A 26,246-nucleotide genomic window follows, 5' to 3' on the forward strand; every position below is an offset into this window, starting at 1 on the left:
TTGTTTGGATAGACTCCAGTTACACAAAAGAGGCACAGCACTGGGAAGAGGATAAAGCTGACACATTCAAGTCAACTGAAACTAGCCACTCGGGTTTTGCTCAGACTATACATGTATAGTTGTTGTTTTTTTAAAGCCAAAGGGCAAACTTCGTAGTTATCTCCGGCAAAGTTAACTGAGTGCATAATTTCACCATGATTACTTTTCACCGTCATCTCTAAATTTCCCTTTCCATGTAAGTTTGCTAAATATAAATATTCCTGCCAAGCTAGTAATTCTTAATTTTTTCCCCCTAAATGAAAGGGAGAGTTTTTTCCTCAACCGTAAAGACTAGCTGACTCTGCTTATTTACAAACTCCGAAACCATCTAAAGATAAAAAGGTGGAAGAACACTTAAAACTAAAGTAACTTACCTTAGAGACTTAAGTCCTCAATGTCAAAGTGGCACACCAGGCCTTGCTGTGACAAACACACACCACACTGTGTCCAATGCAAACATCTACCCTCCCAGATGTGAAATTATATTTTACTATCAGACCAACAATTGTTGTAAGCCCAGGAAAATTCACAGGAAAAAAAAAATGAGGCACGGGGGCAGATTTTTTTTTAATAGTTGTATTTCAAACAGGAACAACAAATGAGAAAAATCTAATTCATGGCAGGTAAACCTGGGTGTGCAGAAAGTTATATACACACATTTACACTTCAGCTGTCAACACTGCCCTCTCATATCCTCCCCTTTCGTTAAATGGCCAATCTTCAAAGTGGCAACACAGGAAAAACTCCTCCATCACTGCACCAGAGTCCTCCGGGCACAGTACCCCTTACGTGAAGGAGTCATCTCGAAGGTGCTTTCAGCCATAAAAAAGAAAACATGTTAAAGAAAGGAAACCAGTTTGCTCTTTCCCACCCACAAAGTGGTCTCACCTGTGGTTCTAGCTTTCTTTACTCCAAAGGGTTCCGAATCTTCCAAGCATCTCTTGCGATTTGTTCCCACACTAATGTGATTAGGAAATACATTCGGATGGCCCCCATTGAAGGGGCCACCGTTATAGAAAGGATTCAGATGACAATTCTGGAGGTTCAAGAGAAACTGGGTACACTCTTGGAAACCCTGGGTTTGAGCAATGTCTGCTGCCGTCAGGCCACTGGCATTTCTCAGGCTGTACGACACAAAAACACTGAATTACATCCCATTACCATTTGCATCTGGTCTCTGTTCCTGCTGAACTGACTAACTATCTGCAGGTGATATGAAAGAGCATACAGATTTACAGCAAGTCTGAATTAAAGAAGGAGTTACTCATCCTAGCTCTGTAACTAACTTCTCTCTTATGCACATTTGATTACTAAGCAAGATTTGGGAGATAGTAATTTAAAAATCAATATACTAAACTTTAAAAAAAAGGCATCTTCCTATTTAACTTCTCAAAATCATTTTTTATGTTAGTCTGAAGAATATAAATTTATGCTAACTTCAGACTTAACCTGAATTCTATATTATCTGCACTTAATTTTAATAATCCATTCCTTTAGCTCGAGTAAAATCATAACAAACAAACATGTACTGAATTGTCCATGGCATTTATAACAATTGGCTTCCTAACAACAAAGGCAACTGGCTTAACGACAAGCCAGAATTTGTGCTAACATGTGACACTATAAGTGGAAGTTTAGAAGGATGTCCTGAGACTAATTTATCATCAGACTGGAGATCTGAAAAGCTGAGTTTTTTGTGTTTTGTTTTTTGGCCTTAGGAAAACTTGCAGAAGTTCAGAGCATTTGAGTGGGTGTTTCCTTCTAATACTGTCCTAGGAACTCATCCCCCTAGGCTGAGTCCTACCATCAGAAAGAATCAACATCATCCTGCGTGGCTAATAACATTAACAAGTAACGGTCCGATGTCCTCTGCATTAGCTAAGAGTCAGACTAAATCAGAAGTGGTGGCAGAATATAAATGAAAGCTCTAAATAAGATGAATACGAAAGAACCAGTTGAAATTGTAAATCTTAATTAGGAAACAATAAAAACTGAGGGAACAAAAGCAACTCCACGTTGAAGTTCCCCTGGAAGACAAGAAAATACACTGCTCTGTGAAATAAATCTGTAAAAAGCAAGACAGGTTGTTAGCTGCACACTGATCCACTGAAACTGGAGAAGCACTGAAGGGCCGAGGCAGTACCACACCTCCCGGCGAGCTCTGCCACACACAGTGCAGCTGTGACCAAACACAGGCCTCGTCTTGTTCCCGAAAGAACAGGGCACAACCCTGGATGCTTTTTCCCTAGATTAACGTGAAAGAAAAAAAAAAGCCATTTCAGGGAGAAAACTACAGAATCAGGGACAAATAAGGATTTTCCATTTTAAACATAACAATAAGCCCTGTATTCCTATTTCCAGCCATCATACGCAGAAGGTTCCAAACTCAGAAATGAAAAATCTATATACTTTTGGACAATCACTAAATATGTTCCCACTTTCAAAAGCATGAGATAAAGAAATGTATCATACATTTTGAAGAAAGGCAAAAGCCCAAACTCAATCTGATCAAATATAAAAGAGACAAAACTTGAAAATCCCCAAAACCAACAATATTTTCTTAAAAATATAAGGCAGCTGTGTGCAGGGCTACTGAGAACTAAAACTGACATTTTTATTTGATTTCATGGCTATGACTTCTGATAAACATTATTCTAAAATTTCACAATATTTTGATATATGAATTAAATAGAGAGGAAATATGAAAGTTTGGGTAGAGTGAGTTACATTAGTTATGTGTATAGAAAATGATCACATACTTGATTTTTAATATCAACATGTTATAGAAATTTAACATTCAAGCAAGTGTAAAACTGGATAATTTTTTTAAATGGTGTATTACATTTTCAGAAGATATCATGAGTGAATGGTCCAAAAAGGTCTACTCTATCAAGAATGTGAACAGAATAAGTAGCTGCAATAAAATTAAAAAGAAAATTTAACTCTACACAATTTGAAAAGACAAAGACCCAGAACATAAGCAAAGTTTAAAAAATGATCATTTCTATAGATAAATATGAACTTGCTCTCCAAAAATTAAAGAATACAGAAACGAGAAGCTGCTGCTTAAAATCAGGACAAATAACGCTGACATGACAGTAAAGATTACTCCTCAGTGGATGATAAAATAAAGAACAGCACACAGATTTTTTAAATGGCATTTACCACCCTAAATGCCAGTTCATGAAGAAAGCTGAGATGCTCAGGGAGCATGCCAACTTTTCTAAGTCACTGAAAACAAGAACATCCAAACTACACTCAATTCCTTTACTCTTAATTCAGAAACTGAACAGTAGACTGAATCTGAGTTCGAATAGCAAGTTTACTGTTCTTCCAAGGAAATACAGCCTTAAAGAGAAAGAGCAAGTGCGCGCCAATATCCGGAGGCCACAGAGACTGTAAATGCCTGAGCGGGAGCGCCTGCCTGCACCTGAGAACACAGGCAGCGTCTCCTGCCCGTCTCCAACTACCACGAGTGGTCCCAACACTTGCACATCACTCGGCTTGGACGAAGCCAATCAGATTTCCAGGTGGTGTGAAGTATTATCTTCAAAACTCGAAAGCACAGTCGCTAGAGTCAACTCATGCTATGTACTCCTCATGTGTACCAAGCAAGTAAGAACAACCACAAGCCGAACTGAACTTCAGCTGGTTCCTCATATAACTGAGGGATCCAAAGAGAGATCCAAAGGGGAGTTCAAAACATTCCAGAAAATGTATGGACAGATATCAGAATCTGGGACGTAAGGTAACTGGAAAAATTAACTGGGAGATTATAATTTTGGCACTATCCCTACAGTAGTATTATTAGAAACAGGAACATACAGTATCCCTTCTCCACTTCTGGTGAAACTACAGAAGTTTTCAACTATATTATTTCTCAGTTACTAAGGACTGAATGTAACATTCAGTTTAACAGCGTTTATGTTCCTCTAAAGCAGAAAGGTCCATTAATACCTGACCCTGGAACAGGCCAGCAGAACCGCCCACTTCCCTCTCCTACCTCTGAATGTTTTCCTTCCCATCTCCTTTCCTACGTACCCACACTCATTCCTCCTTTCTTTACCTGTAGTTTAACACGCTAATTCTGCTCTGCTCATATTTAAAACCTTGCAAGTGGCTCTGCAATCGTATGGTGCACAAAAACTGGGTGGAAAGGAATGACTGGGATCACCAATCCGGGGCAGGCACTTTTTCTGTAAAGGGCTGGACAGCAAAAACTTTAGGCTCTACGGGCCACAGTCTCCGTTCTCTCGTTTTGGCCTGAAAGCAGCCTTAAATGATGTGTGAACACAGCATTGGCTATGTTCTAATAAACCTTTAGTTACTAGCACTGAAATTTGCATTTCATATATTTTAACGTGTCATGAAATATTATCCTTTTGATTTTTGTTCAACCCTTTAAAAACATAAAAATCATTCTTAGTTTATGGGCCATACAAAAACAAACAATGGGCTGGACCAATTGAGTAACATTTAACCAATAGATGATACTGGTAACTAGTCCTCTACTCTTTTTAAAAAAATTTTATGTTATAGAAGTATGTTGATTTACAATGTTAATTTCTGCTGTACAGCAAAGTGATTCAGTTATACATATATATATATATATACACACACACACATTCTTTTTTATATTCTTTTCCATTATGTTTCATCACAGAATGTTGAAGATAGTTCCCTGTGCTATACAGTAGGACCCTGTCGTTTATCCATTCTATACACAGCAGTTTCAACTGCTAACCCCAAGCTCCCAATCCTTCTCTCCCCTGTTCCCCCTCGCCCTTGGCAACCACAAGTCTGATCTCTATGTCTGTAAGTCTGTTCCTGTTTCGTAAAAGTTCATTTGTGTCATATTTTAGATTCCACGTGTAAGTGATATCACATGGTATTTGTCTTTCTCTTTCTGACTAGTCCTCTACTCTAAATAACAGATACCTATGGGTTCCTGAAAACTGTCTCTCTGGTAATTTTCTGCACTATTCAATTCAAACAAAAAAATAACTTCTTAGAAGTTGCCAAATCTGTTAAATCACAAAATGTTAAATATCAAGAGAATATCTAAAGGTAAACTTTAGAAGAATGTAAATTAAAAGACCTTGAGAGAGCATGTAGAAGAAATAATCATTCCTACTCCATCTGAGTGTTTTCTGTTAAAAGTTCTAAGTGTCTTACGACTGAATTAGGTGACGTGCTTAATATGAATGAGGCGGAAACTGTCTTTACAGGTCTGAATTCCTTCAGTCACTTCTTAGTAAGCAGAAAGGGTTTTCAAACGTATTACACAGAGGCTGAAAATCACGTGGGTTTCTAGGTGAAGAGCAGCATAAAGAATAATTATGCGGTATAGTTCTTAAAACACTTTAACAAAACAGGCTCAGGCCTTTAAATGCATTTTTAAATATATGCTCTCCTATTTGTTAAGCATGTTTCAATTTTAACGTTTTAAGAGTTGAAACAGTTATCCTGGTTAAAATGTATCATCAATTTATTAAGCCTTCAGCTCTATTTAGTGTTACAAGTTTAAGCAGATATTCAACCTAAGCAACCCTCCATGATTTTCCTAAAATCCAATGGGAGCTGGGCACATGAATGTGATTTAGGATTTTACAGGTTCTATGATAATTTCACATTTGAATTTGGTCTTTTCTTCTGTTACAGTACTTTTAAAACAGTCAAGCCTTCACTCTTCAATCCCGAGGTATTCACTGCGGGTGTGATATGGCCACACTGCACTCACTGCTGGCTACTCCTACCAACCCGAAGTGAGGGGCTGCTAAAGACAAAGTTAATCTGAACTGTGGTCTTCACACGCTAGTCCAAATGGAAATTTTCAGTATCTGGAAGATACTGTTCAAAATTACTCTCAAAAACTGTATTTTGTATGAGAATTGGGGCACTAATGAAAGTGTACACAATACTTTTAGACTAAGTCTTTAAAAAACACACATGAATTTTGTGCCTTTGGTTTACTGCACTCGGGCAGATGACGTCTCATCTAAAATGTACCTCTGTCCATTTCTGACAGCAAGAAGCCCCATGGGGGACGTGCTGTGAGGTTGTTCTAAAGCTCCAGTTCACCTTTCTGGTCCCCTCTGGTATCCGTTTGAAAAATCTTTGTAAATGGGCAGAGATTTAAAAAAATCAGACGCCAGTCAACTTGATGTCCAAACTGGGTCTAGTCTGTTGAAGTTTTAAAGCTGACTTTCTTTAAGAGTTGACATGATCAGATTCTTAGACTAGTAAAAATCAACTTGCTCCAGTTTGTCACGGAAGCTATGACAACCTTCACCGAGACTATGAAAAGTCACTTTGGGCAGGCTACCCATTTTCTCCCAGTAGTTCCTAGTGTTCTTTCAAAATTGCAATATGAAAACATGGGAAAGCATAGATTAATATTTACTGTGAATTATTTATCCTGCTGAATAACTGGCAAAATAAACTTTTTTAAAACTTTACTAAAGTTAAAACATAAAGGCTCATATACTATATTTTCTGTAATAAAATTCTGAATAGAATGTTAAGACTTCTTATACCTAAGAGTGTCTCCCCAAAGAACTTTAAAACAAAACTCCACTCGGCCGCCAGCTAATCCCCCATCTATTTTCCACTTATAGTGTCACAACGTCAGAATATGAGAAGCCGTTCTAATAAGTTTTTCTTTTTTTTTTTTAATTTGCAAAACCACGGATCAGGAAGTATCTGAAATATACTTTTCAGAATCTGAGTTGTCACATCACCTTCAGGATGTTTTCTTTTTTGTTAATGCCATGTGACAATAAAAGATGACCACAATTTTCATATAAAGAATATTTCTGTTAAAATTCTGATCTCAACTTAACTATTGTTAGTTTACAAGTAAATAGGTAGATATCATAAATTAGGGTAAGCAAAGCATGCAAATCTAAAGAATCTATATCTGAACTCCTAGATTAGCATTAAAACCAATCACCGCAACAAATACCTCAACAGTATGCCTCGAGTGGAGAAAGGAAGCCATACTGAACATTCAATGCCACAACTGTAAGGTTTTCGGAGAAGCACCTGTGGCAGTTTCAGCAGTTTCTATATGGAATGCTCCCCCTTTCTAGGATTACTTGAAAAAATCAAGTCAATTCGAATTACGTAGCTGTAAAACATTGACATGTGTAGTTTTTACAGATTCAGAATCTTCTGTGTGATTTAAAACGGGCAATGGTTCATAAAACAGGAAACTTAAATAATAAGGGATCACATATTTGCAGGCAACATTTTGATTAAAAATACATATACATACATGAGGTGCAGAAGCACATTTACTGAGCGTAAGCCATTGTCATGTGACCACCTTGACCAAGAGCTATTGCTCTAAAACACTGCCTTTTCAATTACTTCTAGTAATTTTTAGCATGAAGCCAATTTAATTATGTCAGTTATTTCAACAAAAGTTTAACAGTATGGACTAAAAACCATTAACTCACGATTCTGGTTACTTTAAAATTTGGTATGCTGTATCTCAAATACATTAGTAACTATTCCTAGATGGAAATAAGCAAATACATGGAATCATTAAAAAAAAAAAAAGATAAAAAAACATTACTAAATGTCCATTTGTACAGACAAAACATTACAAACATCTAAAATTTCTTCAGTAAAAGGAAAACGTGTATTTTTAACCCTTTGGTATCCAAACTCTTAAATACGTAATTATGAAGACTTTCTTAAATATATTCTTCAGGTAACAATAGGAAGAAACTATTTTTTAAAGTTTCTACTTGAATAAATTTGGTGCCAAGTTTTCAATTCAAGTTCAACATTACTGAGGACAGTTTTATGTTGCAACTGAACCCCAGCTATGTTTGCATACATTAAAATATAACAGCATCATTCAAAGAGTCTGAGGAAATGTTTACCCTGCTCCCACTATAATTTAGCAAAGGAAAAGACATTTGAATTTAGAAATCATTGGTTTTACTTGAAAGCACTATATAAAAGCAGTGCTTAAACAAATATTAAAACCTATATATTATTCAAGCTGTTATGAAAAACAATCAAAATTCTAAACTGAATTTGTCAACAACTCTAGAATACTGTCAGCCTGCTATCTATCTGCTCCTTTCCAGCAGGCAGAACTTCATCAGCTATCTCGGGAAGTAATTCCTCCACCTTGCCTGCAACAGTTTAATAAAAGGAAAAATGAGCCAGGAAATTGCAAGATCAGACAAGACTGCTGTAGTGACAAGTAGGTCAGGGAGGGAACACTAGGTCAGGACTGGAATGCACAGGATCCAAGATCAGAAACCACTAATTCAGAGTTACACTGCTAATAAATTTCATGGTTGGACTATTATTCTGAAGGGCAAATAGGTGAACAAATGAAAAGAAACCACAAACTTCAAACACGAATAAATGTCTAATGAAGTTTGCCAAGGGCAAAAGCTGCAAAACAACTTCCGACACTAATATTACATATGCTCATCACATGATTTGCCCTAATGAAAATTTTGCTTCTAGACAGAGCTCTACGGGTAAGCAAATAAAGGTGGGTCATAAACATGGACCAAACTAAACCAACTCCATTTCAATTAAGAATTTTTAAAAGTTCAGCAAAATACTTTCTCCTGCAACATTCAAAAGTCTATTATGACCACATTTTAAGACTTCTGTTACTAAAGCCAACTGTGTCTATTTACTAAATTAGGCAAGAAAGATTTTTTCAGAGTGAATCACTGAACTTGCTTATATATAAGGTTATAGATGCTTCTCCAGCTATCTGATGATCATAGTTAAGCTCCTCTTGGGATGAAAATAATTAAGTTAAAATATATGTAACCCACTGGAAGATCTGGTTACCACAGAATCAATGGCTTCTACAGAAATGCTCTCCTACAAAAAGCTATGGGACTTTGCCACAACATAAACACTGGCACCTGGTATAATGTGGTATTAAAATGGACTAGCAAATTGGCCTTAGATGCAAGCAATTCTGAATCTCTAAATCCCACTAAATCCCTTTATTTCTACTCTGAGGCATTAAAAAAAAAATCTACTTTTATATCTGGTTGATATGGAAACATTCTCCACTACATCTCTCGAGAAAATACAGACAAAAATAACCAAAATCAGTCAGTGCCAAAATACTAAAAGGAAAGATAATTCAAGGCTAGAAATGTGTACATTACAAAGTTGTTTGTAAAAGGTCTTTTTTAAAAAATTTATTTATATATATATAAATTTTTCTTTTGTAAAAGTAAATGCAACACATAAACATTCAGGATTGATCCCAATCTTTTGGATTCAGGGAGGAAACGTTTGATTGAATCACCATGCAGGTTACATTCATCTTCCACTGGCATGACTAGAGCCCCCAAGTCACCTGAACAGAACAGTGCCCAGCTGGCCTGTGGGAACACAAATAGGCTCTCTTGCTTCTCCTCATTGGTCACATAAAAGGTGGTCTTAATTATCAGCAGACAGCAAATTTTCAAGAGTCCTTCTCTGAAATCACATTAAAACTTAATTTTATATTGTTACTTATTTGATCATCCAAAAGAAAAATAAGGCAACAACTTTTCCATGTTACTATATGTCCTTCCTCCAATCAAAAACCCTTTGTGTGTAGCAAGTAGCATTCAAATCCTGGCTGCAATGAAGAACTGAACTGCCATATAAGCGAAGTTAAGGATGATGACAGTTTAACTTACTTAATAAAAACTCCCTACTTGAGAAAAAAATGAGAGTGAGAAGCGTCTGTAGAGGTTTAGATCATTTAAAGTATACAAGCATTCAGTCTGGTCACAGAACTGACACTTAATCCTGTGTGTTTTTATTTTTAGATGTAAACGGTGGCAAGTAACAATGACAATCATATAAGGAGAAACAAAACCTCACATGAAAAAGAAAACTTGGCACCAAAACTCAAGATGTAAAATAAGAGAAGAAAAAGAAACTCCATCAACATACTCACGTGTGGTGCTAGAAAATGTGCTACGATGCACAGCAGCTGACATGCGTTATCTTACAGATGCAGCCTACATTGACAAGTAGGTTATGTAACAAACCATTCTAGCCACAGATGCCTGGTACGCTTGCCCTCACCATTATCTACCCCATGACCAAAAAAGCAGCAACTTCAGATTTTGGCCACTTTACGTAGCAAATATATAAAAAGCAAAGTAGGAATTAACAACAAAATTATTAATTACCACCAAGTGTGATAAAATACTGATACAAGACAGCTTTTAATCTGGTCACGGAAAAAGGAAAAATTTCCACCAACTCCTAAACACTATAGCATGTCATATTAAAATTAATAATCTGGCTCACTTTGAACTGGGAACAAAATAAGTTAACTTCAAGTAAGTGAATTAATTCTGGGCCCCTTGATGATCTTAAAAGAAAAAGGCATTTTTATTTGCTAGGACTACACTTTACCATATGAGCAACATAACAGGAAACAAATAAAAGATCTAAGTACCATAATTTGGGGGAATCAAACTATTATTTGTTGGTAGACTAAAAGTGTTAAACTATAAAAATGTGCAGAATAGATATTAAAAAGCAATGTACAATTTAGCTTACTGGCGAAACTGACATTTTATCTAGATGTTAAAACTAAATAACCACATATACAATAGCAATAAATAATGATTACTTGTGCTCTATCTCCAGGCCAAAGACATATAATTTTAAAAATTGCTTTTGGCTAGGTGGCTCAGGCTAAATATTTCTTCTAAAAAATATCTGAAAGTTCAGTCAAGGGAAATCACCATATGCAGGGTCTTGAGGGAGTGGCTCTTATACTGAGAAGGAAAAACAAACTGGCACTCGAGGCCATGCTCAGTCACACTTGGTGGGAAAGAGACACTCGAGGGTCCTGTAACAAGGACAGAATTGTAAATAAAATGATCTCATTTTAAAAAGACACCTATTAAAAAAAGGACATAGCGCAAGAAAGATATTTATTGGTTCAAAGGATTAAACTATCCATTGAAGTGAATAAAACTAACATCTTAGTAATAAAATGCTCAGGACCAATTAGAGTACTGTTTAGAAAGATAAGTCACTGAAAAGATCAACTTCTAATTATTCATTATTTCAATAAATGACAATTAAGGAATTTAATCAATTTTATGACTCTGTATTTTATAATCAAAGCTTCTGTTGTTAAAATTAAAGATTTAAGTTTTAAATCTAAAAAACAGCTAAGAAAACTGCATCTACAATGTTGCTTTAAAGCAATGCAATGAGAATCATCTTGATGTTTTCTAAACTGTGTAATATATATTCATATTATCAATTGTTTTTACGTTACCTTAAATTATAACTACATATGAAGTCACAAGGTTCCCTGCAATGTAACAGTTAACACAGGTCATATTTATAACACTAAATGGCTACATAAGTAAATGATCCAAGCCCAAACTAATGTCTAATCTTAACAATAATACTTAATGAAACAGAAGCTAAGATACTAAGAGCCTAATGATAGCCCTTGGTATCAGACAGGCCTTTCATTAACCTACATGGTTCTGCTGTCCAGGATCTGTTTTCAATATTTATTATAATACAGAGTCAAACCAATGAAGTGGAAACCAAAGGGTTAAACTAAGTCAGTTTTGTGGGTTTTATTTCTCCCAAAGTCTAAATTTTCATATTGCCAATTAGAATAAAGTGGTTTGTAATTAATTTTTATGAAATATTCAAGACACTCAAGGTAAAACAAAAAAGCTGATATTATCATAGTTATTCTGGTTATTACAGCTCTATAGCTTACACTCAATATTTAAGGGTGAAAACCGCATCCATTTTGTTAATGCTGTGAACTGCAGAAGAAAAATTTTTACAATGAATCTTTAAGAGAAAGTTAATACAAATGAATTAAATACTGAAATAAACGTATAATGCCATGGCTAGCTAATGATTTGCATACAAGATCACATTTTAAAATTAATACACTTAAATGTTAATACTGTTCTCTCAAGCTAGAAATTAGCCAGTTGATGTAAACTGGGCTAAAACAAGGATATTCTAAAATAATGCCATCAGTATCAAAAACTCAGAGTGAGTTTTTAAGTCTTTAATGTGTACAGTTCCATTTTACAAGGAATTATAAAATCACTGAACAATCATAACAGGTTTTAAAACATAAGATGTTCTCATATCTGCTAAAAGATGAGGAAACCATCTTTTTAGCAAAATTAAGAAAAGCTAACTGTCTGCAAGAATTTTTTTGAGCCAGAGAGGCCTGAAAAGATATTCTAATCCAATTCGAGGCACTCATTCTGAAATTAAAACTTGGCAAAGTTTGAAGACTTGCCCACAGTGACACAATTAGTCAATGGTAAAGTCAACAATGCCAGGCTCCAAATTTAATGAGTTAACTGTTCCTTCCATCCTAATATACTCTCTCTCTCACGGCAAGAACGCTGAGGCTGCTGGGATTCAGCCCCTGCTGCTAGTGGTCAGCTCAACTCACACAACAACTTGCTCACTAACGCCAACTGATCTAAAAAGCAAAACTCTATTACCAATATTGAAAACGAAGCTCAGAACTTTTGCTTGCTCTAGATCCTGTCTCTAAACACAACACCCTTGACCACATCTTTGGCTGGCAAGAATAAATGAAGATGCTTACTCGGCATGAGCCCCGTTAGCCACCAGGGCACTAATGCAGTCCAGGCTCCCAGAGCGAGCCGCCTTGTGAATAGGAGTCTCGCCCTCACAGTCCTGAAACAACAAAAAGGAAAGCATTAAGATCCATACAAGACTTCCACATTCTAAAGTTAATTAACAAAGGCCATGTACCATCTCATTCCTCTGAAATAGAGTTAAGGTGAGCCAGATCTGAAGCAGAACACAAAGAAATGTAGACATGAAGAGAAAATAAAAGCAGACCAAGGAAGGAGCACGTTCTCCTGAATTCTTAGGTCAAGAACAAAAAAACCATGGGGCCTCTCCAACCATGACAGCACGTACACTCTAGGTGGCAATTTAGAAATAATTTTTATGATGGATCACAGCACAGATGCATATAACACCCAAAATTATTATCCTCAGACCAAAAAATAGTAATCAAGGCCTAATAGCTAACGTCTGGTCTAGTCCACCCGCGTTCACCTATGTCCACCACAGGAGAGCCTGAGTCGATACGCACCAGTGCCTGCCCTGGATTTTTTACCTTGAGCCTGAATTAGGACTATACTTTAGACAAGACAGCTAAGGTTAAAGGATCAAGAAAAAAATGGGAAGGGAGAACACAGGGTCACACACAGGCAGCTCTGTATACAACTCAGGCTGTTCTGTGATAGGGGACTTTGTTCAAGGACTTTTAGAAAGGATGCATCAGAACCTGACTGACCCTTCAGGAAACAATGTTGAAGGAGGCATAGGAAATGAGCAGACTCGGGGAAATGACTCTGAAGACTCATACAAAAAAAAGAATTACTTTACACTGTATGAATGGACCAAAAAAAAAATGTGAAACACAATTTCATTCATAGGCTCTCAGGTAAAAAAAGAAAAGGTAAAGAAAGATACAGCGATTAAGAGAAGGAAGTTGTTTCCATTAGAAAAACTGATTTAGGACTTTCTGCCTCAGAAATGCCAACTGACTAAGCAGCAACAGTTCCTGAATCACTCACATCCCATCATCACTGAATGCGAACTTGGCAGTAGAAAACTACACATAATTAAGGGATAAAGACATAAAGCAGGAGTGGGGCAATGGTGCACAGTGCATGGCACCTGGAAATATTAACTCACGGGGGGAAGACTGAGGTGAGGACTAAACTAGAAAGGAGTGGTAGAGCATTTCACAGAAAAATATAATATGAAAGACTCAACCACTTACTGGAGGGAAAAGTTATGTATAAGCTCAAAAGTGATGTAAAGTTCCAAACAGAATAGTCCCAATTTTGAAGAAAGAAACAAAATCATGAGGCTATACAGCGAAGTATCTAGTGAAATCAGACTTAAAAAAACAAAAGAAAAACCTACCCTATTGTCTGAAAAGAGGAGGGAAGGGAGAGAGGAGGTACATAATAAGGACAAATAAAAATTACGTACACGTATTGCCAGGAAAAGTAGAACTAAGATTTAGGTGAGATTTTGACAAACACCACAAAAACTCAAGAAAACCAAAAAGGATTTTAAAAGCTATCTTTGGTACAAGAAGAAAAATGTTTTCTATACTATTTCGAGAACAGGGTGGGATAGCAATAGACGCCAGAGAAAAAAGCAAAACTACCCTGCTCCTGTTTTGTGTTATACGAGGAGACTATTTAAGCTGGGAAGGGCAGAATAAACACTATTTAAAGAAAACTGCAACCAAGAGAATGAGAGTAAAGAGCCATTTTAAGGTTACTCACATCTCAAGTTCAGACCAGTCATATTTCAAAAATACCAAATAGTCTGTAATATGATTCTAGAACTATTGCTGGCAAACTCTGAGTCATAAAGGACAGTGGGAGAGGTGCCAGAAATCTGAAAACGGACAAGTCACCTTGAATTTTAATTAAAACAATCTTACTTCTAATCTAGTTACAAGGAACTAAAGGCAATACCAAATGCCAGCCGAATTCTAGAAGGGTCACTAAAGAGATGACGTACAAGAAGTGACAGCCACGGGCAGCCACCACTTAAAATCTAACTTCACTTCCTCTCTGGGTAAACTTAGAACACTGAGCCTCCAGACAGCACATCTGAGCTTCAGCAACCCCTCACGCCAACCTTAGATATGGCAGAGAAAGTCTCCATTAAACTTGAGGAAAAGGAACTTAGAATGGTAAGAAACTAACATGCCAAAAGAAAAAAAGGTATGCTACAGTTCAAAAAATTATAGGCACGCAAAGAATAAGAAAAACCTGCATCTAGTTGCATAAGTTTATGTGGGAAATGAGAAAACCTGTCCACCTTGAGATGAGCCAACAGAAAGCCTATGGGGCCTCAGGGTCAGTGAGTGCCTGTCGCAGCAGTCCAAACCGACAGCCGAGACTCGGACGGGCCGAAGCTCCGCACGTGAGACCACAGCTAACCAAGGCCCTTCCGGGAGCAGTGCCAAGACACTTAAGAAACCCAAGCGGTACCCTCGTACGTGAGAGGACGTGCGGATGCTGAGCCAGGTGGGCTGTTTAAACACAAGAGGAGAGCTGTAAGGAGAGTGGGATCTGGGGACTCTTGCCCTGGGAGCAGAGTTGAGGAGGGATTTCCACGTGGTGCTGTCTCGAGCAGCTGGGGGAAGGAGGAGAATCTCAAACCTTCTACCTGTGGAAAATACTGAGCTGCTATAAATCATTACATGAAAAGGGGGCTTCTGGGTTTAAAAAGATTTGAAAAGCAGCGTTACACAATTTCTTTAGATCTCTCTAAATGTTATGTAACAATTTAATGAAAATCACCATATAGAAAATTTATACTTAAAACTCCACATGAATACTAAATATTAATTACTGCTACTCATGGGCTATCCGTATTTTATTGACAGGGAGATTGAGTTACAACCGGTAAACCACTTGTCCAAAGCCAGAGAGATGAGGAAGCAGGGTGTGCCCCTTCTACCAGGAGAAAAGGGGGTGGGGGGAGAATCCACGAGCAGGAAGGAGACTAGTGGGGACAGGCGACGCCTAGCACCACAATGGTACAGAGTCGCCCACTTGTAACTCCTGAATTCACGGACCAAAGCAACAAAGCAGTAGAGGAGCACACGTGAAAGAAGGAAGAGTGGAGGGTAGCAGGTGACCCAAAGAGCTGTCCCACATCCAGCTTGCAGCTTAGTAACAGAAACAGGCCTAAAATCCAGGGTTCTCCTCACGCGCCCTTCCCACCCAGTCTCTTAAAGAGAACAAACTGCCCCCTTATCCCTCACCCCCCTTTCTCACTGACCCTTGTTTTAAACCACTGCTAGAACACCCTTCCTCAATTCGGTGTCCAGGAGTCACTGCCTACAGGACACCTGGCTACTTCTCTGCGTCTGACCATCATCCCCACGCCATACCTGAAGACAACTCGTGCTGCTCAACCTGCTAACGCTACCTGAACCACACAGATGACTGCAGATGACTTAACTGCCATTCTCTTGCTGGAACAGATGTGTTCTCACAATTATCTGTGGAAACGGAGCTAAGGCAGCTGTGAGCAGAGGAGCCGGGAAACCGAGGCTCAAGGCCAGGCTCCTTCACTCACCAGCTGTGACCTTGGGCAACTCACCGTGGGGCACAATAAGTCACATACAGGCGAAAGCACTCTGAACACAAGACATTGCTATGTGACGGGCCAATTATCCACAAATAACTTCATAAACATAAGTTCCAGTTAGCCCACAGGTAAAGATATCAAACTCTAATTAACGCCTCAATTTAAAACTCAACACCATGTAATTAGAACTGGAAGAAGGAAACAAAAACCAACCACGTCAATCATGGGCACTCCCTTACCGACCGCGTCAATCATGGGCGCTCCCTTACCGACCGCGTCAATCATGGGCGCTCCCTTACCGGTTTGTTAATGCTGGCTCCTGCTTGGATCAACCAGACGAGGCACTGAGGATGTCCCCCAAAAGCGGCGATGTGGGCTGGGGTCTGTGCGTAACGGGTGGTGGAGACATCCAGTGTGGCTCCAGCTCTCACTAACTGTATTAAGCACTCCAACTTGGAGAACAGCAGGAGGGGGATGAAACAGGCATACACGTCAGTATACTATTAAACGTTACACAGATAATCTAAATTCTGTAATGGAGATGAGTGACATTTCTTGTTAAACTTTTTTTCTGTTTAAGAAAACAAAGTTAAGTCATTCCTTCCCAGTATCATACAAATTTTAAAAGGCTTATTTAAAAGAACATTTTCCCTCGTCCTTGGAAAACAAAGTTGGTACACAGGAATAGAAAGTCGAAACAACTGACACTATACAAGTTTAAATATTTTGTTTTTCCTACAACTGAAAAAGCCCAAATCAATATAATACTGTAAATCAACTATACCTCTGTGTTTAAAAAAGCCAAAGTCAGAAAAGACTAGATTGCATATTCACAGACTTTTGTCAGAACTAAGCTTTGCCACTTGCACGCTCTATTCTAAAGAAGAAAACTGTTAAAGGGATTGGTCGGTAAACCCTTCACGGGCAAAGACAATTTTCTGCAGCCTGCACTGGCCGCGCTGGCCGCACTGGCCGCATACTCGATTGAGGCCCAGCTCCAGATCAGCTCCTTAGGGAAAAGATGTGTGGAGCCAGGGAGAGGGCAGCGCTTCGGCTTTTCATACTGTTTGTACAGACCGCCCCCTCCCATCAAAGATAAAAAGGCCTAGAGCACAGGTGAGCTCTGCCCCTAGCAGGTGACTAAAACAAAAAGGCACAGGAGTCAGGACAGGACTTTGCAGGCATCGGTACCATATTAGCTTCTGGAAGAACCAGCACACTCAACAAATATTTAGCAAGTGCCTCCCGTGTGCCAAGCACGGCGGGAGAAGGCCTGCTGTCCTCAAAGGTTTACACTGCTCCGCCCAGCATGTCCTCAGGGTCCCGTTTCCCTCCCAAAGCACAATGCAGCTGGCGAAAAAGCTCTCACTGCCAACAATTCTCCTCCTGAGAACAGACCTCAAGCGAAGAACAGCTACACTCGGGTCTCACCCCGTGTCTCTTATCCTCTTTCAGCAATTTAAGCCTCTCTCTGTAAAGGACAGATCACCGCCATCAACGTTTGCGAGATGAACGCTCACAGTTGGTGGTACACTGATTTTTAAAACATGACCTGTCCTCCAGGAGTCTGCATCTGAGGGTAATGGCTGATAAAGAGGTACCACTTTGGTATATTTTTATCTATCGCCTTTATCAATGTACTGAGCGAAAAACGACGGCCAATCCTAGTGATGAGGTGAGCAGGTCTCAACCCCAACAAAAACGAAACAAGGATGAAAATCGCTTGGCACGCCAGAAGCGGTTAGTCTTCACATCAACCGAGAGCTCCCTGGACTTAAAATTTGTTACCTGTGGGTTGGATGTGGAAAACCCGGTTTGGAATTCTGTACAGATACCGTTCAGTGCGACAGCTGGTAAAGGCAAGGCGTGATCAGAGCTCCTGAATAACGTTCCGTCCTCCGGGAGCGGGAGCGGGAGCGGGAGCGGGCAAGCCGCAGAAAGAGGTGAGGACCCTCGTGCAGAGCTGGCACGTCGCTGGGAACGCGGCCTGAGGGCTGGGAGGGGTTCACAGCGCGGAACGCTCGCTCGCTGGCTGGCGCCCAGGCTGAGCACAGCGAACGCGTCCAGGCCCACAAACGGAGGGAAGCTGCGGGCAGGGTGCAGGGGCACGGGACCGGGAGCCTGCGCTCAGCCTTTGCGCACAGACCGAACGATACTTTCTGCGGCCCTTCTGTATCCAAGACTCTCCGCTCACTGTGATAACGACAACTGAACGCCCTGAAGTAAAGGCCTCTGGGTGCAGCTTCTGGTCTCGGGGTTCACCTACCGCTCGCCTTCTACGGAAGCAGAGACTCCGTGAATTCTTCCCGTAAGATACACAGGCGTGAAACCGACCGCTCTAAGCGCTCTCGGCTCCTGTGAATCCCGGAGATGCCCGAAGCAGCCTCGGACTGGGACACAGTCCAAGTAACCACTTGTCACGAGGCCGACGCATTTCGCAGGACGCACCGGATGGTCCTACTGGGCGTCCTTCTCCCCCAGGGTTGGGAGGATCGGCATCCCGAGGGGGGCCGTGCCTCCGCCTCTTACGAGGGCGCCTGTCCCCAGGACACGCAGGCACAGGCGATGCTGGGACGCAGCGCTCTGAGCGTTACCTGCAGCTTACTGCAACAGTGCACACGGCGGCCTCGGCGGGGAGGCCTGCGTTCCAGGGCAGGGGCGAAGGGCGGCAAGGAGGGCGCTCTCCGCCTCGCGCGTCGAGGCTGCTTCCCCGAGGGCGCTCGCCCCGGCGCCGGGTGCCGAGGGGAGCAGCGCCGCGGGCCGCGCCGCGGGCTGTCGCCCAGCCCCGGCCGAGGGCGCAGGCGGCCGGCCTCTCACTCCCTTCGCTAACGTAAACCCGGCTTCACTTCGCGAGCGCGCTCAGCCCTGCGTCGCCGCGCCTCGAGCGGAGCGGAGCGGCCGCGTCAGGCGCAGAAAGGTAACTAAGCACAACACAACCATTCCACCCCAAGACGGGCCGCCTCACCACCATCCTGCCGTGTCTCCGCAAAAGCGTTTCCTCCTCCAACCCAGCCCCATCCTGTCGGGGCGAAGGCCCCGAACGGGGCTCTCCACGTCTGCGTCACGAAAGCCGCCCTGGACAACAGCACCGCGCACCTCCCTCTGCGGCCACCGCTGCCAGCGGACAACCCCCTGTGCCGCACGGGCGAGCAAACGCCGCCGCAGCTCCTCGGAATTCAGAGCAGCGCGCCGCCCTCCCAACCTCGTGACACTTCAAACACCACACGTTCGCCTAAGCCGGGCGAGCCGAGTCCCCAGCGCACGGACATTCCACTCGGAAGCCCCCGCAGCTCGGTCCGAGCGCCACCTTGCCCCGACCCAGCCGTCGGGGGGCGCCGACGGGCTGAGCACGGAAACCCTCTAACGCGACCTTCGGGCCGCGGCGGCCTCACGCCCGGGCGTCCCCGTCGGAGGGGCGTCAGGAGGCCCCGCGGCCTTCCTCACAGAGGTTTTCCTCAGAGAGGCTCCGGACTCCCGCGCGCCGCCCCGCGGACAGCGTCTCCGCACCTCGACCCGAGCCGGCCGCCGCGGGAGGCCCGGCCCTCGGCACCGCCGGCGGCGAGGAGCCCTCACCCGCCCGGGCGGCGCCTCCGGGAAGCCGCCGGCGTTCGAAGCTCACGCCGCCGCACATGCGCCCCGGGCCCTCTTCCGCCCGCGCTCCCGGCACCCCCCGCGCGCCCCTCTGGGCCCAGACCGTCCGCGCCGCCGCACATGCGCCCCGGCCCCTCGGGGCGCCTTGGCGGCCGACCCAGCTGGCGCCCCGCGTTCCCGACACGCCCCGCGCCCCCCACGCCTCGGCCCCCGCCTTCCCCGACACCCCACGGCAAAACCGCGGAAGATGGCGCCTTAAAGCGCCCGCGCCCACCTTGCCGAAGTGCGCGGCCCAGTGCACGGGCGTCCAGCCGTAGAAGGAGTCCTCGGCGGCCAGGTGGGCGCGTGGCGTGTGCTGCAGCAGCGAGCAGAGCGCGGCCAGGTCCCCGTCGCGGCAGGCGCGGTGCAGCGGGAAGCGGAGCGACAGCAGCTCCTCGCTGGAGAAGCCCGCCTCCACGCCCGCGCCCGCTCCCGCCGCCGACATGGTCCGTCACCGGAGAGCGCGGGCTGGCGAGCAGAGAAGACACGCCAGTCAGGACCCGAGAGGCCGCCGCCGCCGTCCGAGCACAAAGGAGCGAGGGCAGCACCGCCGCCGCGTCCCGCCGGCTGCCGAGCAGAGCGCGCACAGGGGCGGGGCGGGGCGGGGCCTGCGGCGCCAGGACTGGGGCTGGCGCCGGGAGACGCCGGGCCAGGAGGCGGGGCCTGGGCCGTCGGGGGCGGAGACCGGGGCCGTGGGGCGGGGCCTACTCCTGGAGCGGCGGGGAGGGGCGGGGGACCGGGCCAGGAGCAGGGGGCGGGGTAAGGCGGGGTGTAGGGCAGGGGACTGTGCCAGGCCGTTCCCGGTGCCCTGCAGGCGGCGTGGGCTCTGCGCCGCGCCTCCTGTCCAGACCCCAGGCCCGACAGTGTCCCGATCCCCCTTGATAAAAAGCTCCGGGAGGCGCATGTTTGGGGTTTGGGCCCGGCCCTCTGAGGTTTTGGCGGCGCAGCTCCAATTCGCTCAATTAATCAGGCGGGGCGTCTGCGGGGACCTGAGGGCAGTTCCCGCGCTTTCTGTCCTGCTTGTCTGGCGAGGTGGGCTGCACGTTTTCGAGAACCCATGGCAAAAACACTGAGAAACATGGCAGTATGCAAGGAAATACTAAATTCTCTTTCAATGATCGAGGATCATAGATTTTTTTTTAAGGTATTCTTTTCTGATTATCAGTAATTTCACTGTCAAGGGATACCCACTATTAACGTTTATGGCTATTTCCTTACAGTACTTTTGTAACCTTATGGTCTGTTTCACTTGTATATATTCGTTTTCCTTGTGTATATGGCTTTCCTTTTTTCTTCTGCAAAATTCTAAATCACTGTAATTCAGCTTTAAGTAGGTAACCAGATGTCTGGGAAGATATTGATGCATACGGTAGCACATTGCAGCATGGGTTAATAAAACAAGAAATTAGAAACCTACCGCCTAGCAAAGGGAAATTGTTAATTTATGGTATAAATATGCAACACGGTCATCTACTCATCACACAACAAATGTGGGTTGAGTACAATAGTGGATGAAACACTGGGAAATGCTCCAGACACAGCAAAGGAGAAAACGTAGCGGGTATCTCACCTTAGTGAGCAAGTACTCATGGATGGGAAGTGCGAACGAGACTTAGAACCTGTCTCCCATCCGTTAGATGAGGCAAGAAAGGAAATTTCAGTAATTCGAGCAATACTTTTTTGTTTGGACCAAAAAGGTAGAAGTATGCTATAAACCCATTTCGAGCTTGGTCCACTCCAGAATTCAATTATTTTTCTTTGTAAACACCATGATGCTTTTAATCTAATTATCTCTTTAAGAGGTATACCTGGGACTTCCCTGGTGGCGCAGTGGTTAAGAATCCGCCTGCCAATGCGGGGGACACGGGCCCGAGGCCTGGTCGGGGAAGATCCCACATGCCGCGGAGCAACTAAGCCCCTGCACCACAATTACTGAAGCCTGCGCACCCTAGAGCCCGTGTGCCGCAACTACTGAGCCCGCGTGCTGCAACTACTGAAGCCCGCGCACCTACAGCCCACGCTTGGCAAGGAGAAGGCACGGCAATGAGAAGCCCGCACACTGCAACAAAGCGTAGCCCCTGCTCGCCAAAACTATAGAGAAAGCCCGCACACAGCAACGAAGACCCAAAGCAGCCAAAAAAATTATTTTTCAAATAATAAAGTAATAAATAAAATTTAAAAAAAAGATATATACCTGGGCGATGACTTCCACCCTTCCTAGGAAAGAGGCAGCCCATTTTGCAGAAGGACATAAGCACACCTTGTCATCCATAATAATGAGAGGGGAGTAATATTCCTTACCCTACCTTCTGCGAATGATGAAGCCAAGGCAGAGATAGGCCAAGGAACTTGCTCAGGGACAAGCTGCCTGCCTGTGGCAGAGCTTAGAATAATATCCAGACCAGTTTCCAACCCACAGTTAGACTTTTTTTAACCTTGAGATTTATTTTGCATAAAGAGTCCTAAGGTCTCAGAAAACAAAGCAGGTTACAGTGATAGGGTGCTTAGAGTTCATCCTTCCTCAGCTAAGATGACTTTCCAGTTTCTCAGGGCTACTCGGACCATATACATATTGAAGTAGCTATCTAGAAATAGATTAATATGATGATGGACCTCTAAAATATGCTGCATGGTAATTGTGGGTATGAGAACGATAAAGGGCAGTCTAGGGAGTACTGCTACAGTCAACAGTCCAATTGCTTGGTCCCAGGTTTTGCCCAACTCTTATAATTATTACTAATTACAGATTTTCTTTAGGACTGTTGTTTTTAAAGAGCTCTAGGGAAAAAGAGTGCCTTCATGACTCACATCCTTTGTTTCTTATTAGATAAAGCAACCATAAATAAATGACAAAGATTCTCTCCTTGACCGAGCTCTACTCAGGATCCCCTGAGTTTCAATGAGGCCTCAACTTTTGGACTTGAGTCTTCATCTCAGCATTGTCCAGTTCTAGCAAGAATCCTGCCAAGTTGGTTTGGCTAGAATCCCCTGGCCCCCATCTCTGCTAACCCTCCAAATCCAGTTGGGTTCTTTGCCCTCCCACCACCCCCAGATGACCGCTCACCCTGGCTTGCCTTCAGCCAGAGTCCTCTTAGGTCGGTTTAGCCAGAACCCTGGATGTTTAGTTGACCCTAATGGCTCCTCTTAGTAACTCTCCATCCACCGACACCCACCCTGCTCCTTGGCTGTGAGTTCCCGCTTGCCCATGTGGCATTCAGAGTTCAGTCTGAGCTCTTTCCTCTACTGCAAGAAAAAAACAAGGTCTCACCAGTCCCACTGCAGGGGTCCCTACACCCATATGAGGCCCCCTCTTGGATCAAGTCCGCCTTTCCATGCTTTAACAAGTGTCTCTGAATAATGTCTTCTTTAACAGCGTGAAATAATTTTTTTCTTTAACGTAAGCAAATTTGGGTATTTGAAGATATGATTCAAATACATGATGGAAAAGAGAAAGATTCAAAACTCAATATATGTATTAGAAACAAAACCCAACTCAAGCCTGCCTTTATGATTGGCATTGTGTTTTCCAAAAAAGGATTGTGTGGTGAGGAATTGCTCACGTGGGCAGCGCTCAGTGGAAGGAAGCTCCCGTGAGAAATGCACAGAGGGGTCCACACACTTGGTAGATGGCGGCGGGACTCTTCTGAGCGCGGGGAGGAGGGTCCACTCTGATGGTGCCCTCAGCCTGGCCTAAAAGCGGGACCAGAGCCCAACTGTTCTGTTCTCTCTGCTGCCCCTTCTCCCCGCCCCTACATCTCCCACCACGCTGCTGAATCCATCTGCGAAGAAGGCAAATCTGCTTAAAATTGGACGTAAGAGTCTGGGTCCACTTGGGCTACCGTCAAAAGTACTGCAGACCAGATGGCTCAAACAACAGAAACGTGTTTCTCACAGCTCTGGAGGTCCGTGATCAGGGGGCCAGCTCTGTGGGTTCTGGGGAGGCCTGTCCTCCTGGTTCACAGTTGCCTTGTCTTGTCCTCACGCTGTGGACAGCGGGCCCCGTTAAAACCTCAGTGCAAATTTGCTGAGTGGTGATGTGAAATGCAGGCTAGACTCAGATCCGTTGGCCACTGCTTTTCAGAAAGAGAGACACGCCCTGGACCAGGGATCTTGGCCATAACCAACTTTAAGGTTCTGGAATCTTACTGCTTGTCCTGTCTTACTTATATCTTGTTAGAAAAGTGATTAGCACAAACGTTCTTAAAATGAAATAGAAACAGAAGGTCTGCGCTCCCTTCAGAAGCAGACTGTGAAAGCGGAACCATGGGGACAGAGGGTGAAGGTTTGCAGAAGGGAAAGGAAACAGCGGGCTGGCCGGCCAGCGCCCAGAGATGGGGGCAGCCGGGTTGGGCTGCGGCTGAGCAGGGTCCTGCTGGCCGCTGAGGATGACCGCTCGCGCCTCCTGACCCCATGACCTTTAACTTGGCAACCACACAGTCTGTTAAAATGTCTTAGCTGATTCCTTCATTTCCCAGTGTTATCACTGGAGAGAAAAGCCCCAGTGAGTCATGGCTAATATTAAACGTGCCCGGCTGTCCCCATGGGCCCTCCGTGGAGCAGGTTGGGAAGTCCCTGTGTGGCCACCCTGAGGCCGGCCTTCCAGGCAGAACCACAGCCTTGGGCGGAAGCTGCTGACAGCTGCTCGCTGGACCAGACCCAGGCACCTGGTGCGATGGATGTTCGTCACGTCTTCCTCGCCCGTCCTGACACTCCCACTGTTGAATTTATTCTTTAAGAATGTTCCAGAAACAAGAGCATGTAGCCAGACAGGAATCTCTGTTACCGAGGAGAGTGTAACCCTAGCCCCGTGAGGAAATAACGGGAGTTAGGTTGTCAAATTAAAAGTACTCTTGCCCAGGAGGCCAGGTGGGAACAAAAAGCTCTAGTCACTTGGTCCCAAGGTGGTCTCTACCTGGAAGACCAACACGTGGGTTCCTCTTTCATCCTGCTACCCTGGAGCCCTGCACCCCGTTCCTGGGAGCATGGGGGGGAGGGGGAGGGAGGCCCGAGCAGCGGTGGCCCCGGACACTGTGGCTAGTACTCCAGCCCTTCGCCCTTTCTCTGTGTCTGTGGGCGAGGACGCGTGAAGAAAGTGTATTAACGGGTCTCCTTGCTGGGGGAGCATTTCTCAGCCAGTTGGCTTCATCTCCTTATTCATTAAAGAAGATAAACTTTACCCGAGCTTGGCAAAAGGGTCCTTGTCAGGGTCAGTGGAGGTTGTGGATGTGAAAGCGTTTTCAGATTGAGAAGATCTAGGTTACTAACTGTTCTCCAAAGTATCTTTATTATTTTCCCCACTGCCAGCAATTTATAAACATTTCAGTTACCAAGTCTTCCTGGTATGAGGTATTACCTACTGCTAGATGTTTTGTTTCTCTTGAAGACTAAATTACAGTGTCCAGACCCCCGGGGGTCTTGTTGTCAGAAACTGGAGCCACTCAGAATGTGCGCCAGCTGCCCTGAGTGTCCCCTCGGAGCTTGCCTGTCTCCTGGGCACTGCTGTCCTAGGGCTGCTGGTGTGACAGCACTCTGACCTGTGGCTGAGAGACACTGCTCTTCCCTGGCCCCTTCATCCCAAACATAGGGTGGGCCCTTGCTCTTAGCTCCTCAAAGCACAGCAGAGAGCAGGCTGTCGCCTCCGTGGACGAGGGACGAGAAGAGAGGTGAATCCAAGAGCTCATACCACGCTCAAAAATCTAGTTCCTGTGGATCACACAGAAATGTGAAAGCAAAAGTGAAAATGGCTCAGAAGGAAACAGCAGACCATCTTTACGGCGTCAGAGTAGTGAAGGATCTCTTAACAAGACTCATGAAGCAACCCATAACAAGAAAAGGACAGCTCTGACTATATTATAATTGCTAACTTCATTTTGACAAAAGGCACCGGAAACAAAGTGAAAGATAAGTGGCAGACCGGAGGAAATAGTTTGCAAGTCTTTCAACAAATAAAGCATTCGTATTCAGCATAAAGAGTCTACAAAGGAACGAGAAAAGGTGAACAACAAAAGAAAGCAGGCAAAGGATGTGAAAAGGCAGTTCACTGAAAGGAAGTGTGTGTATCCAGTAAGCCAGTGATCAGGGGTTTCTCCTGCCCTGCTGCATGGATCACCACCGTCAACAGGTGAGCTGGCTCAGTAACGCTAGCGCGATGCTCTGCCTTGGGACAACAGCTCTCTTCCCCATGCGTACCTTTTCAGCCACTGCTTGTCCCTCTGTTTCCTTTCATAACCTAACTTCAAAGCATTTGCATAGTTATTGCTTCAGGTTCCCTCCTCAGCCCATTCCAGCTGGGTGTCAGCCCCCAGGACCCCCTGGAATAGCCCTGGTCAAGCTCAGCACACCAACCTTCCTGTTGGCCAAGCCTGTGATCAATCCTCCATCCTAATCTTACCTACTTGGGCGCT

The 26,246-nt window shown here is 44.0% G+C and overlaps 1 protein-coding gene across 3 annotated transcripts in view; it reads right to left on the reverse strand.

Moving 5' to 3' along the window:
* Positions 1 to 20,392, reverse strand: part of ANKRD10 (ankyrin repeat domain 10) — a 33,033-nt gene extending 12,641 nt beyond the window's left edge. For 2 of the 3 annotated variants that reach the window (XM_082859501.1, XM_082859502.1), the window contains exons 1-4: positions 20,078 to 20,392; positions 16,512 to 16,664; positions 12,656 to 12,747; positions 928 to 1,163 (exon numbers count right to left, since the gene is read on the reverse strand). In XM_082859501.1, the coding sequence (XP_082715627.1) occupies positions 928 to 1,163; positions 12,656 to 12,747; positions 16,512 to 16,664; positions 20,078 to 20,287 (691 nt within the window). In that variant the 5' untranslated portion in view covers positions 20,288 to 20,392. Of the gene's footprint in view, positions 1 to 927; positions 1,176 to 2,022; positions 2,105 to 12,655; positions 12,748 to 16,511; positions 16,665 to 20,077 lie in introns of those variants that run through there. The other variant, XM_082859503.1, reaches the window with a different exon arrangement.
* Positions 20,393 to 26,246: the final 5,854 nt, after the last annotated feature.

The sequence above is a fragment of the Leucopleurus acutus genome (assembly GCF_964270905.1).
Source record: "Leucopleurus acutus genome assembly, chromosome: 18".
Lineage (NCBI taxonomy): Eukaryota > Metazoa > Chordata > Mammalia > Artiodactyla > Delphinidae > Leucopleurus > Leucopleurus acutus.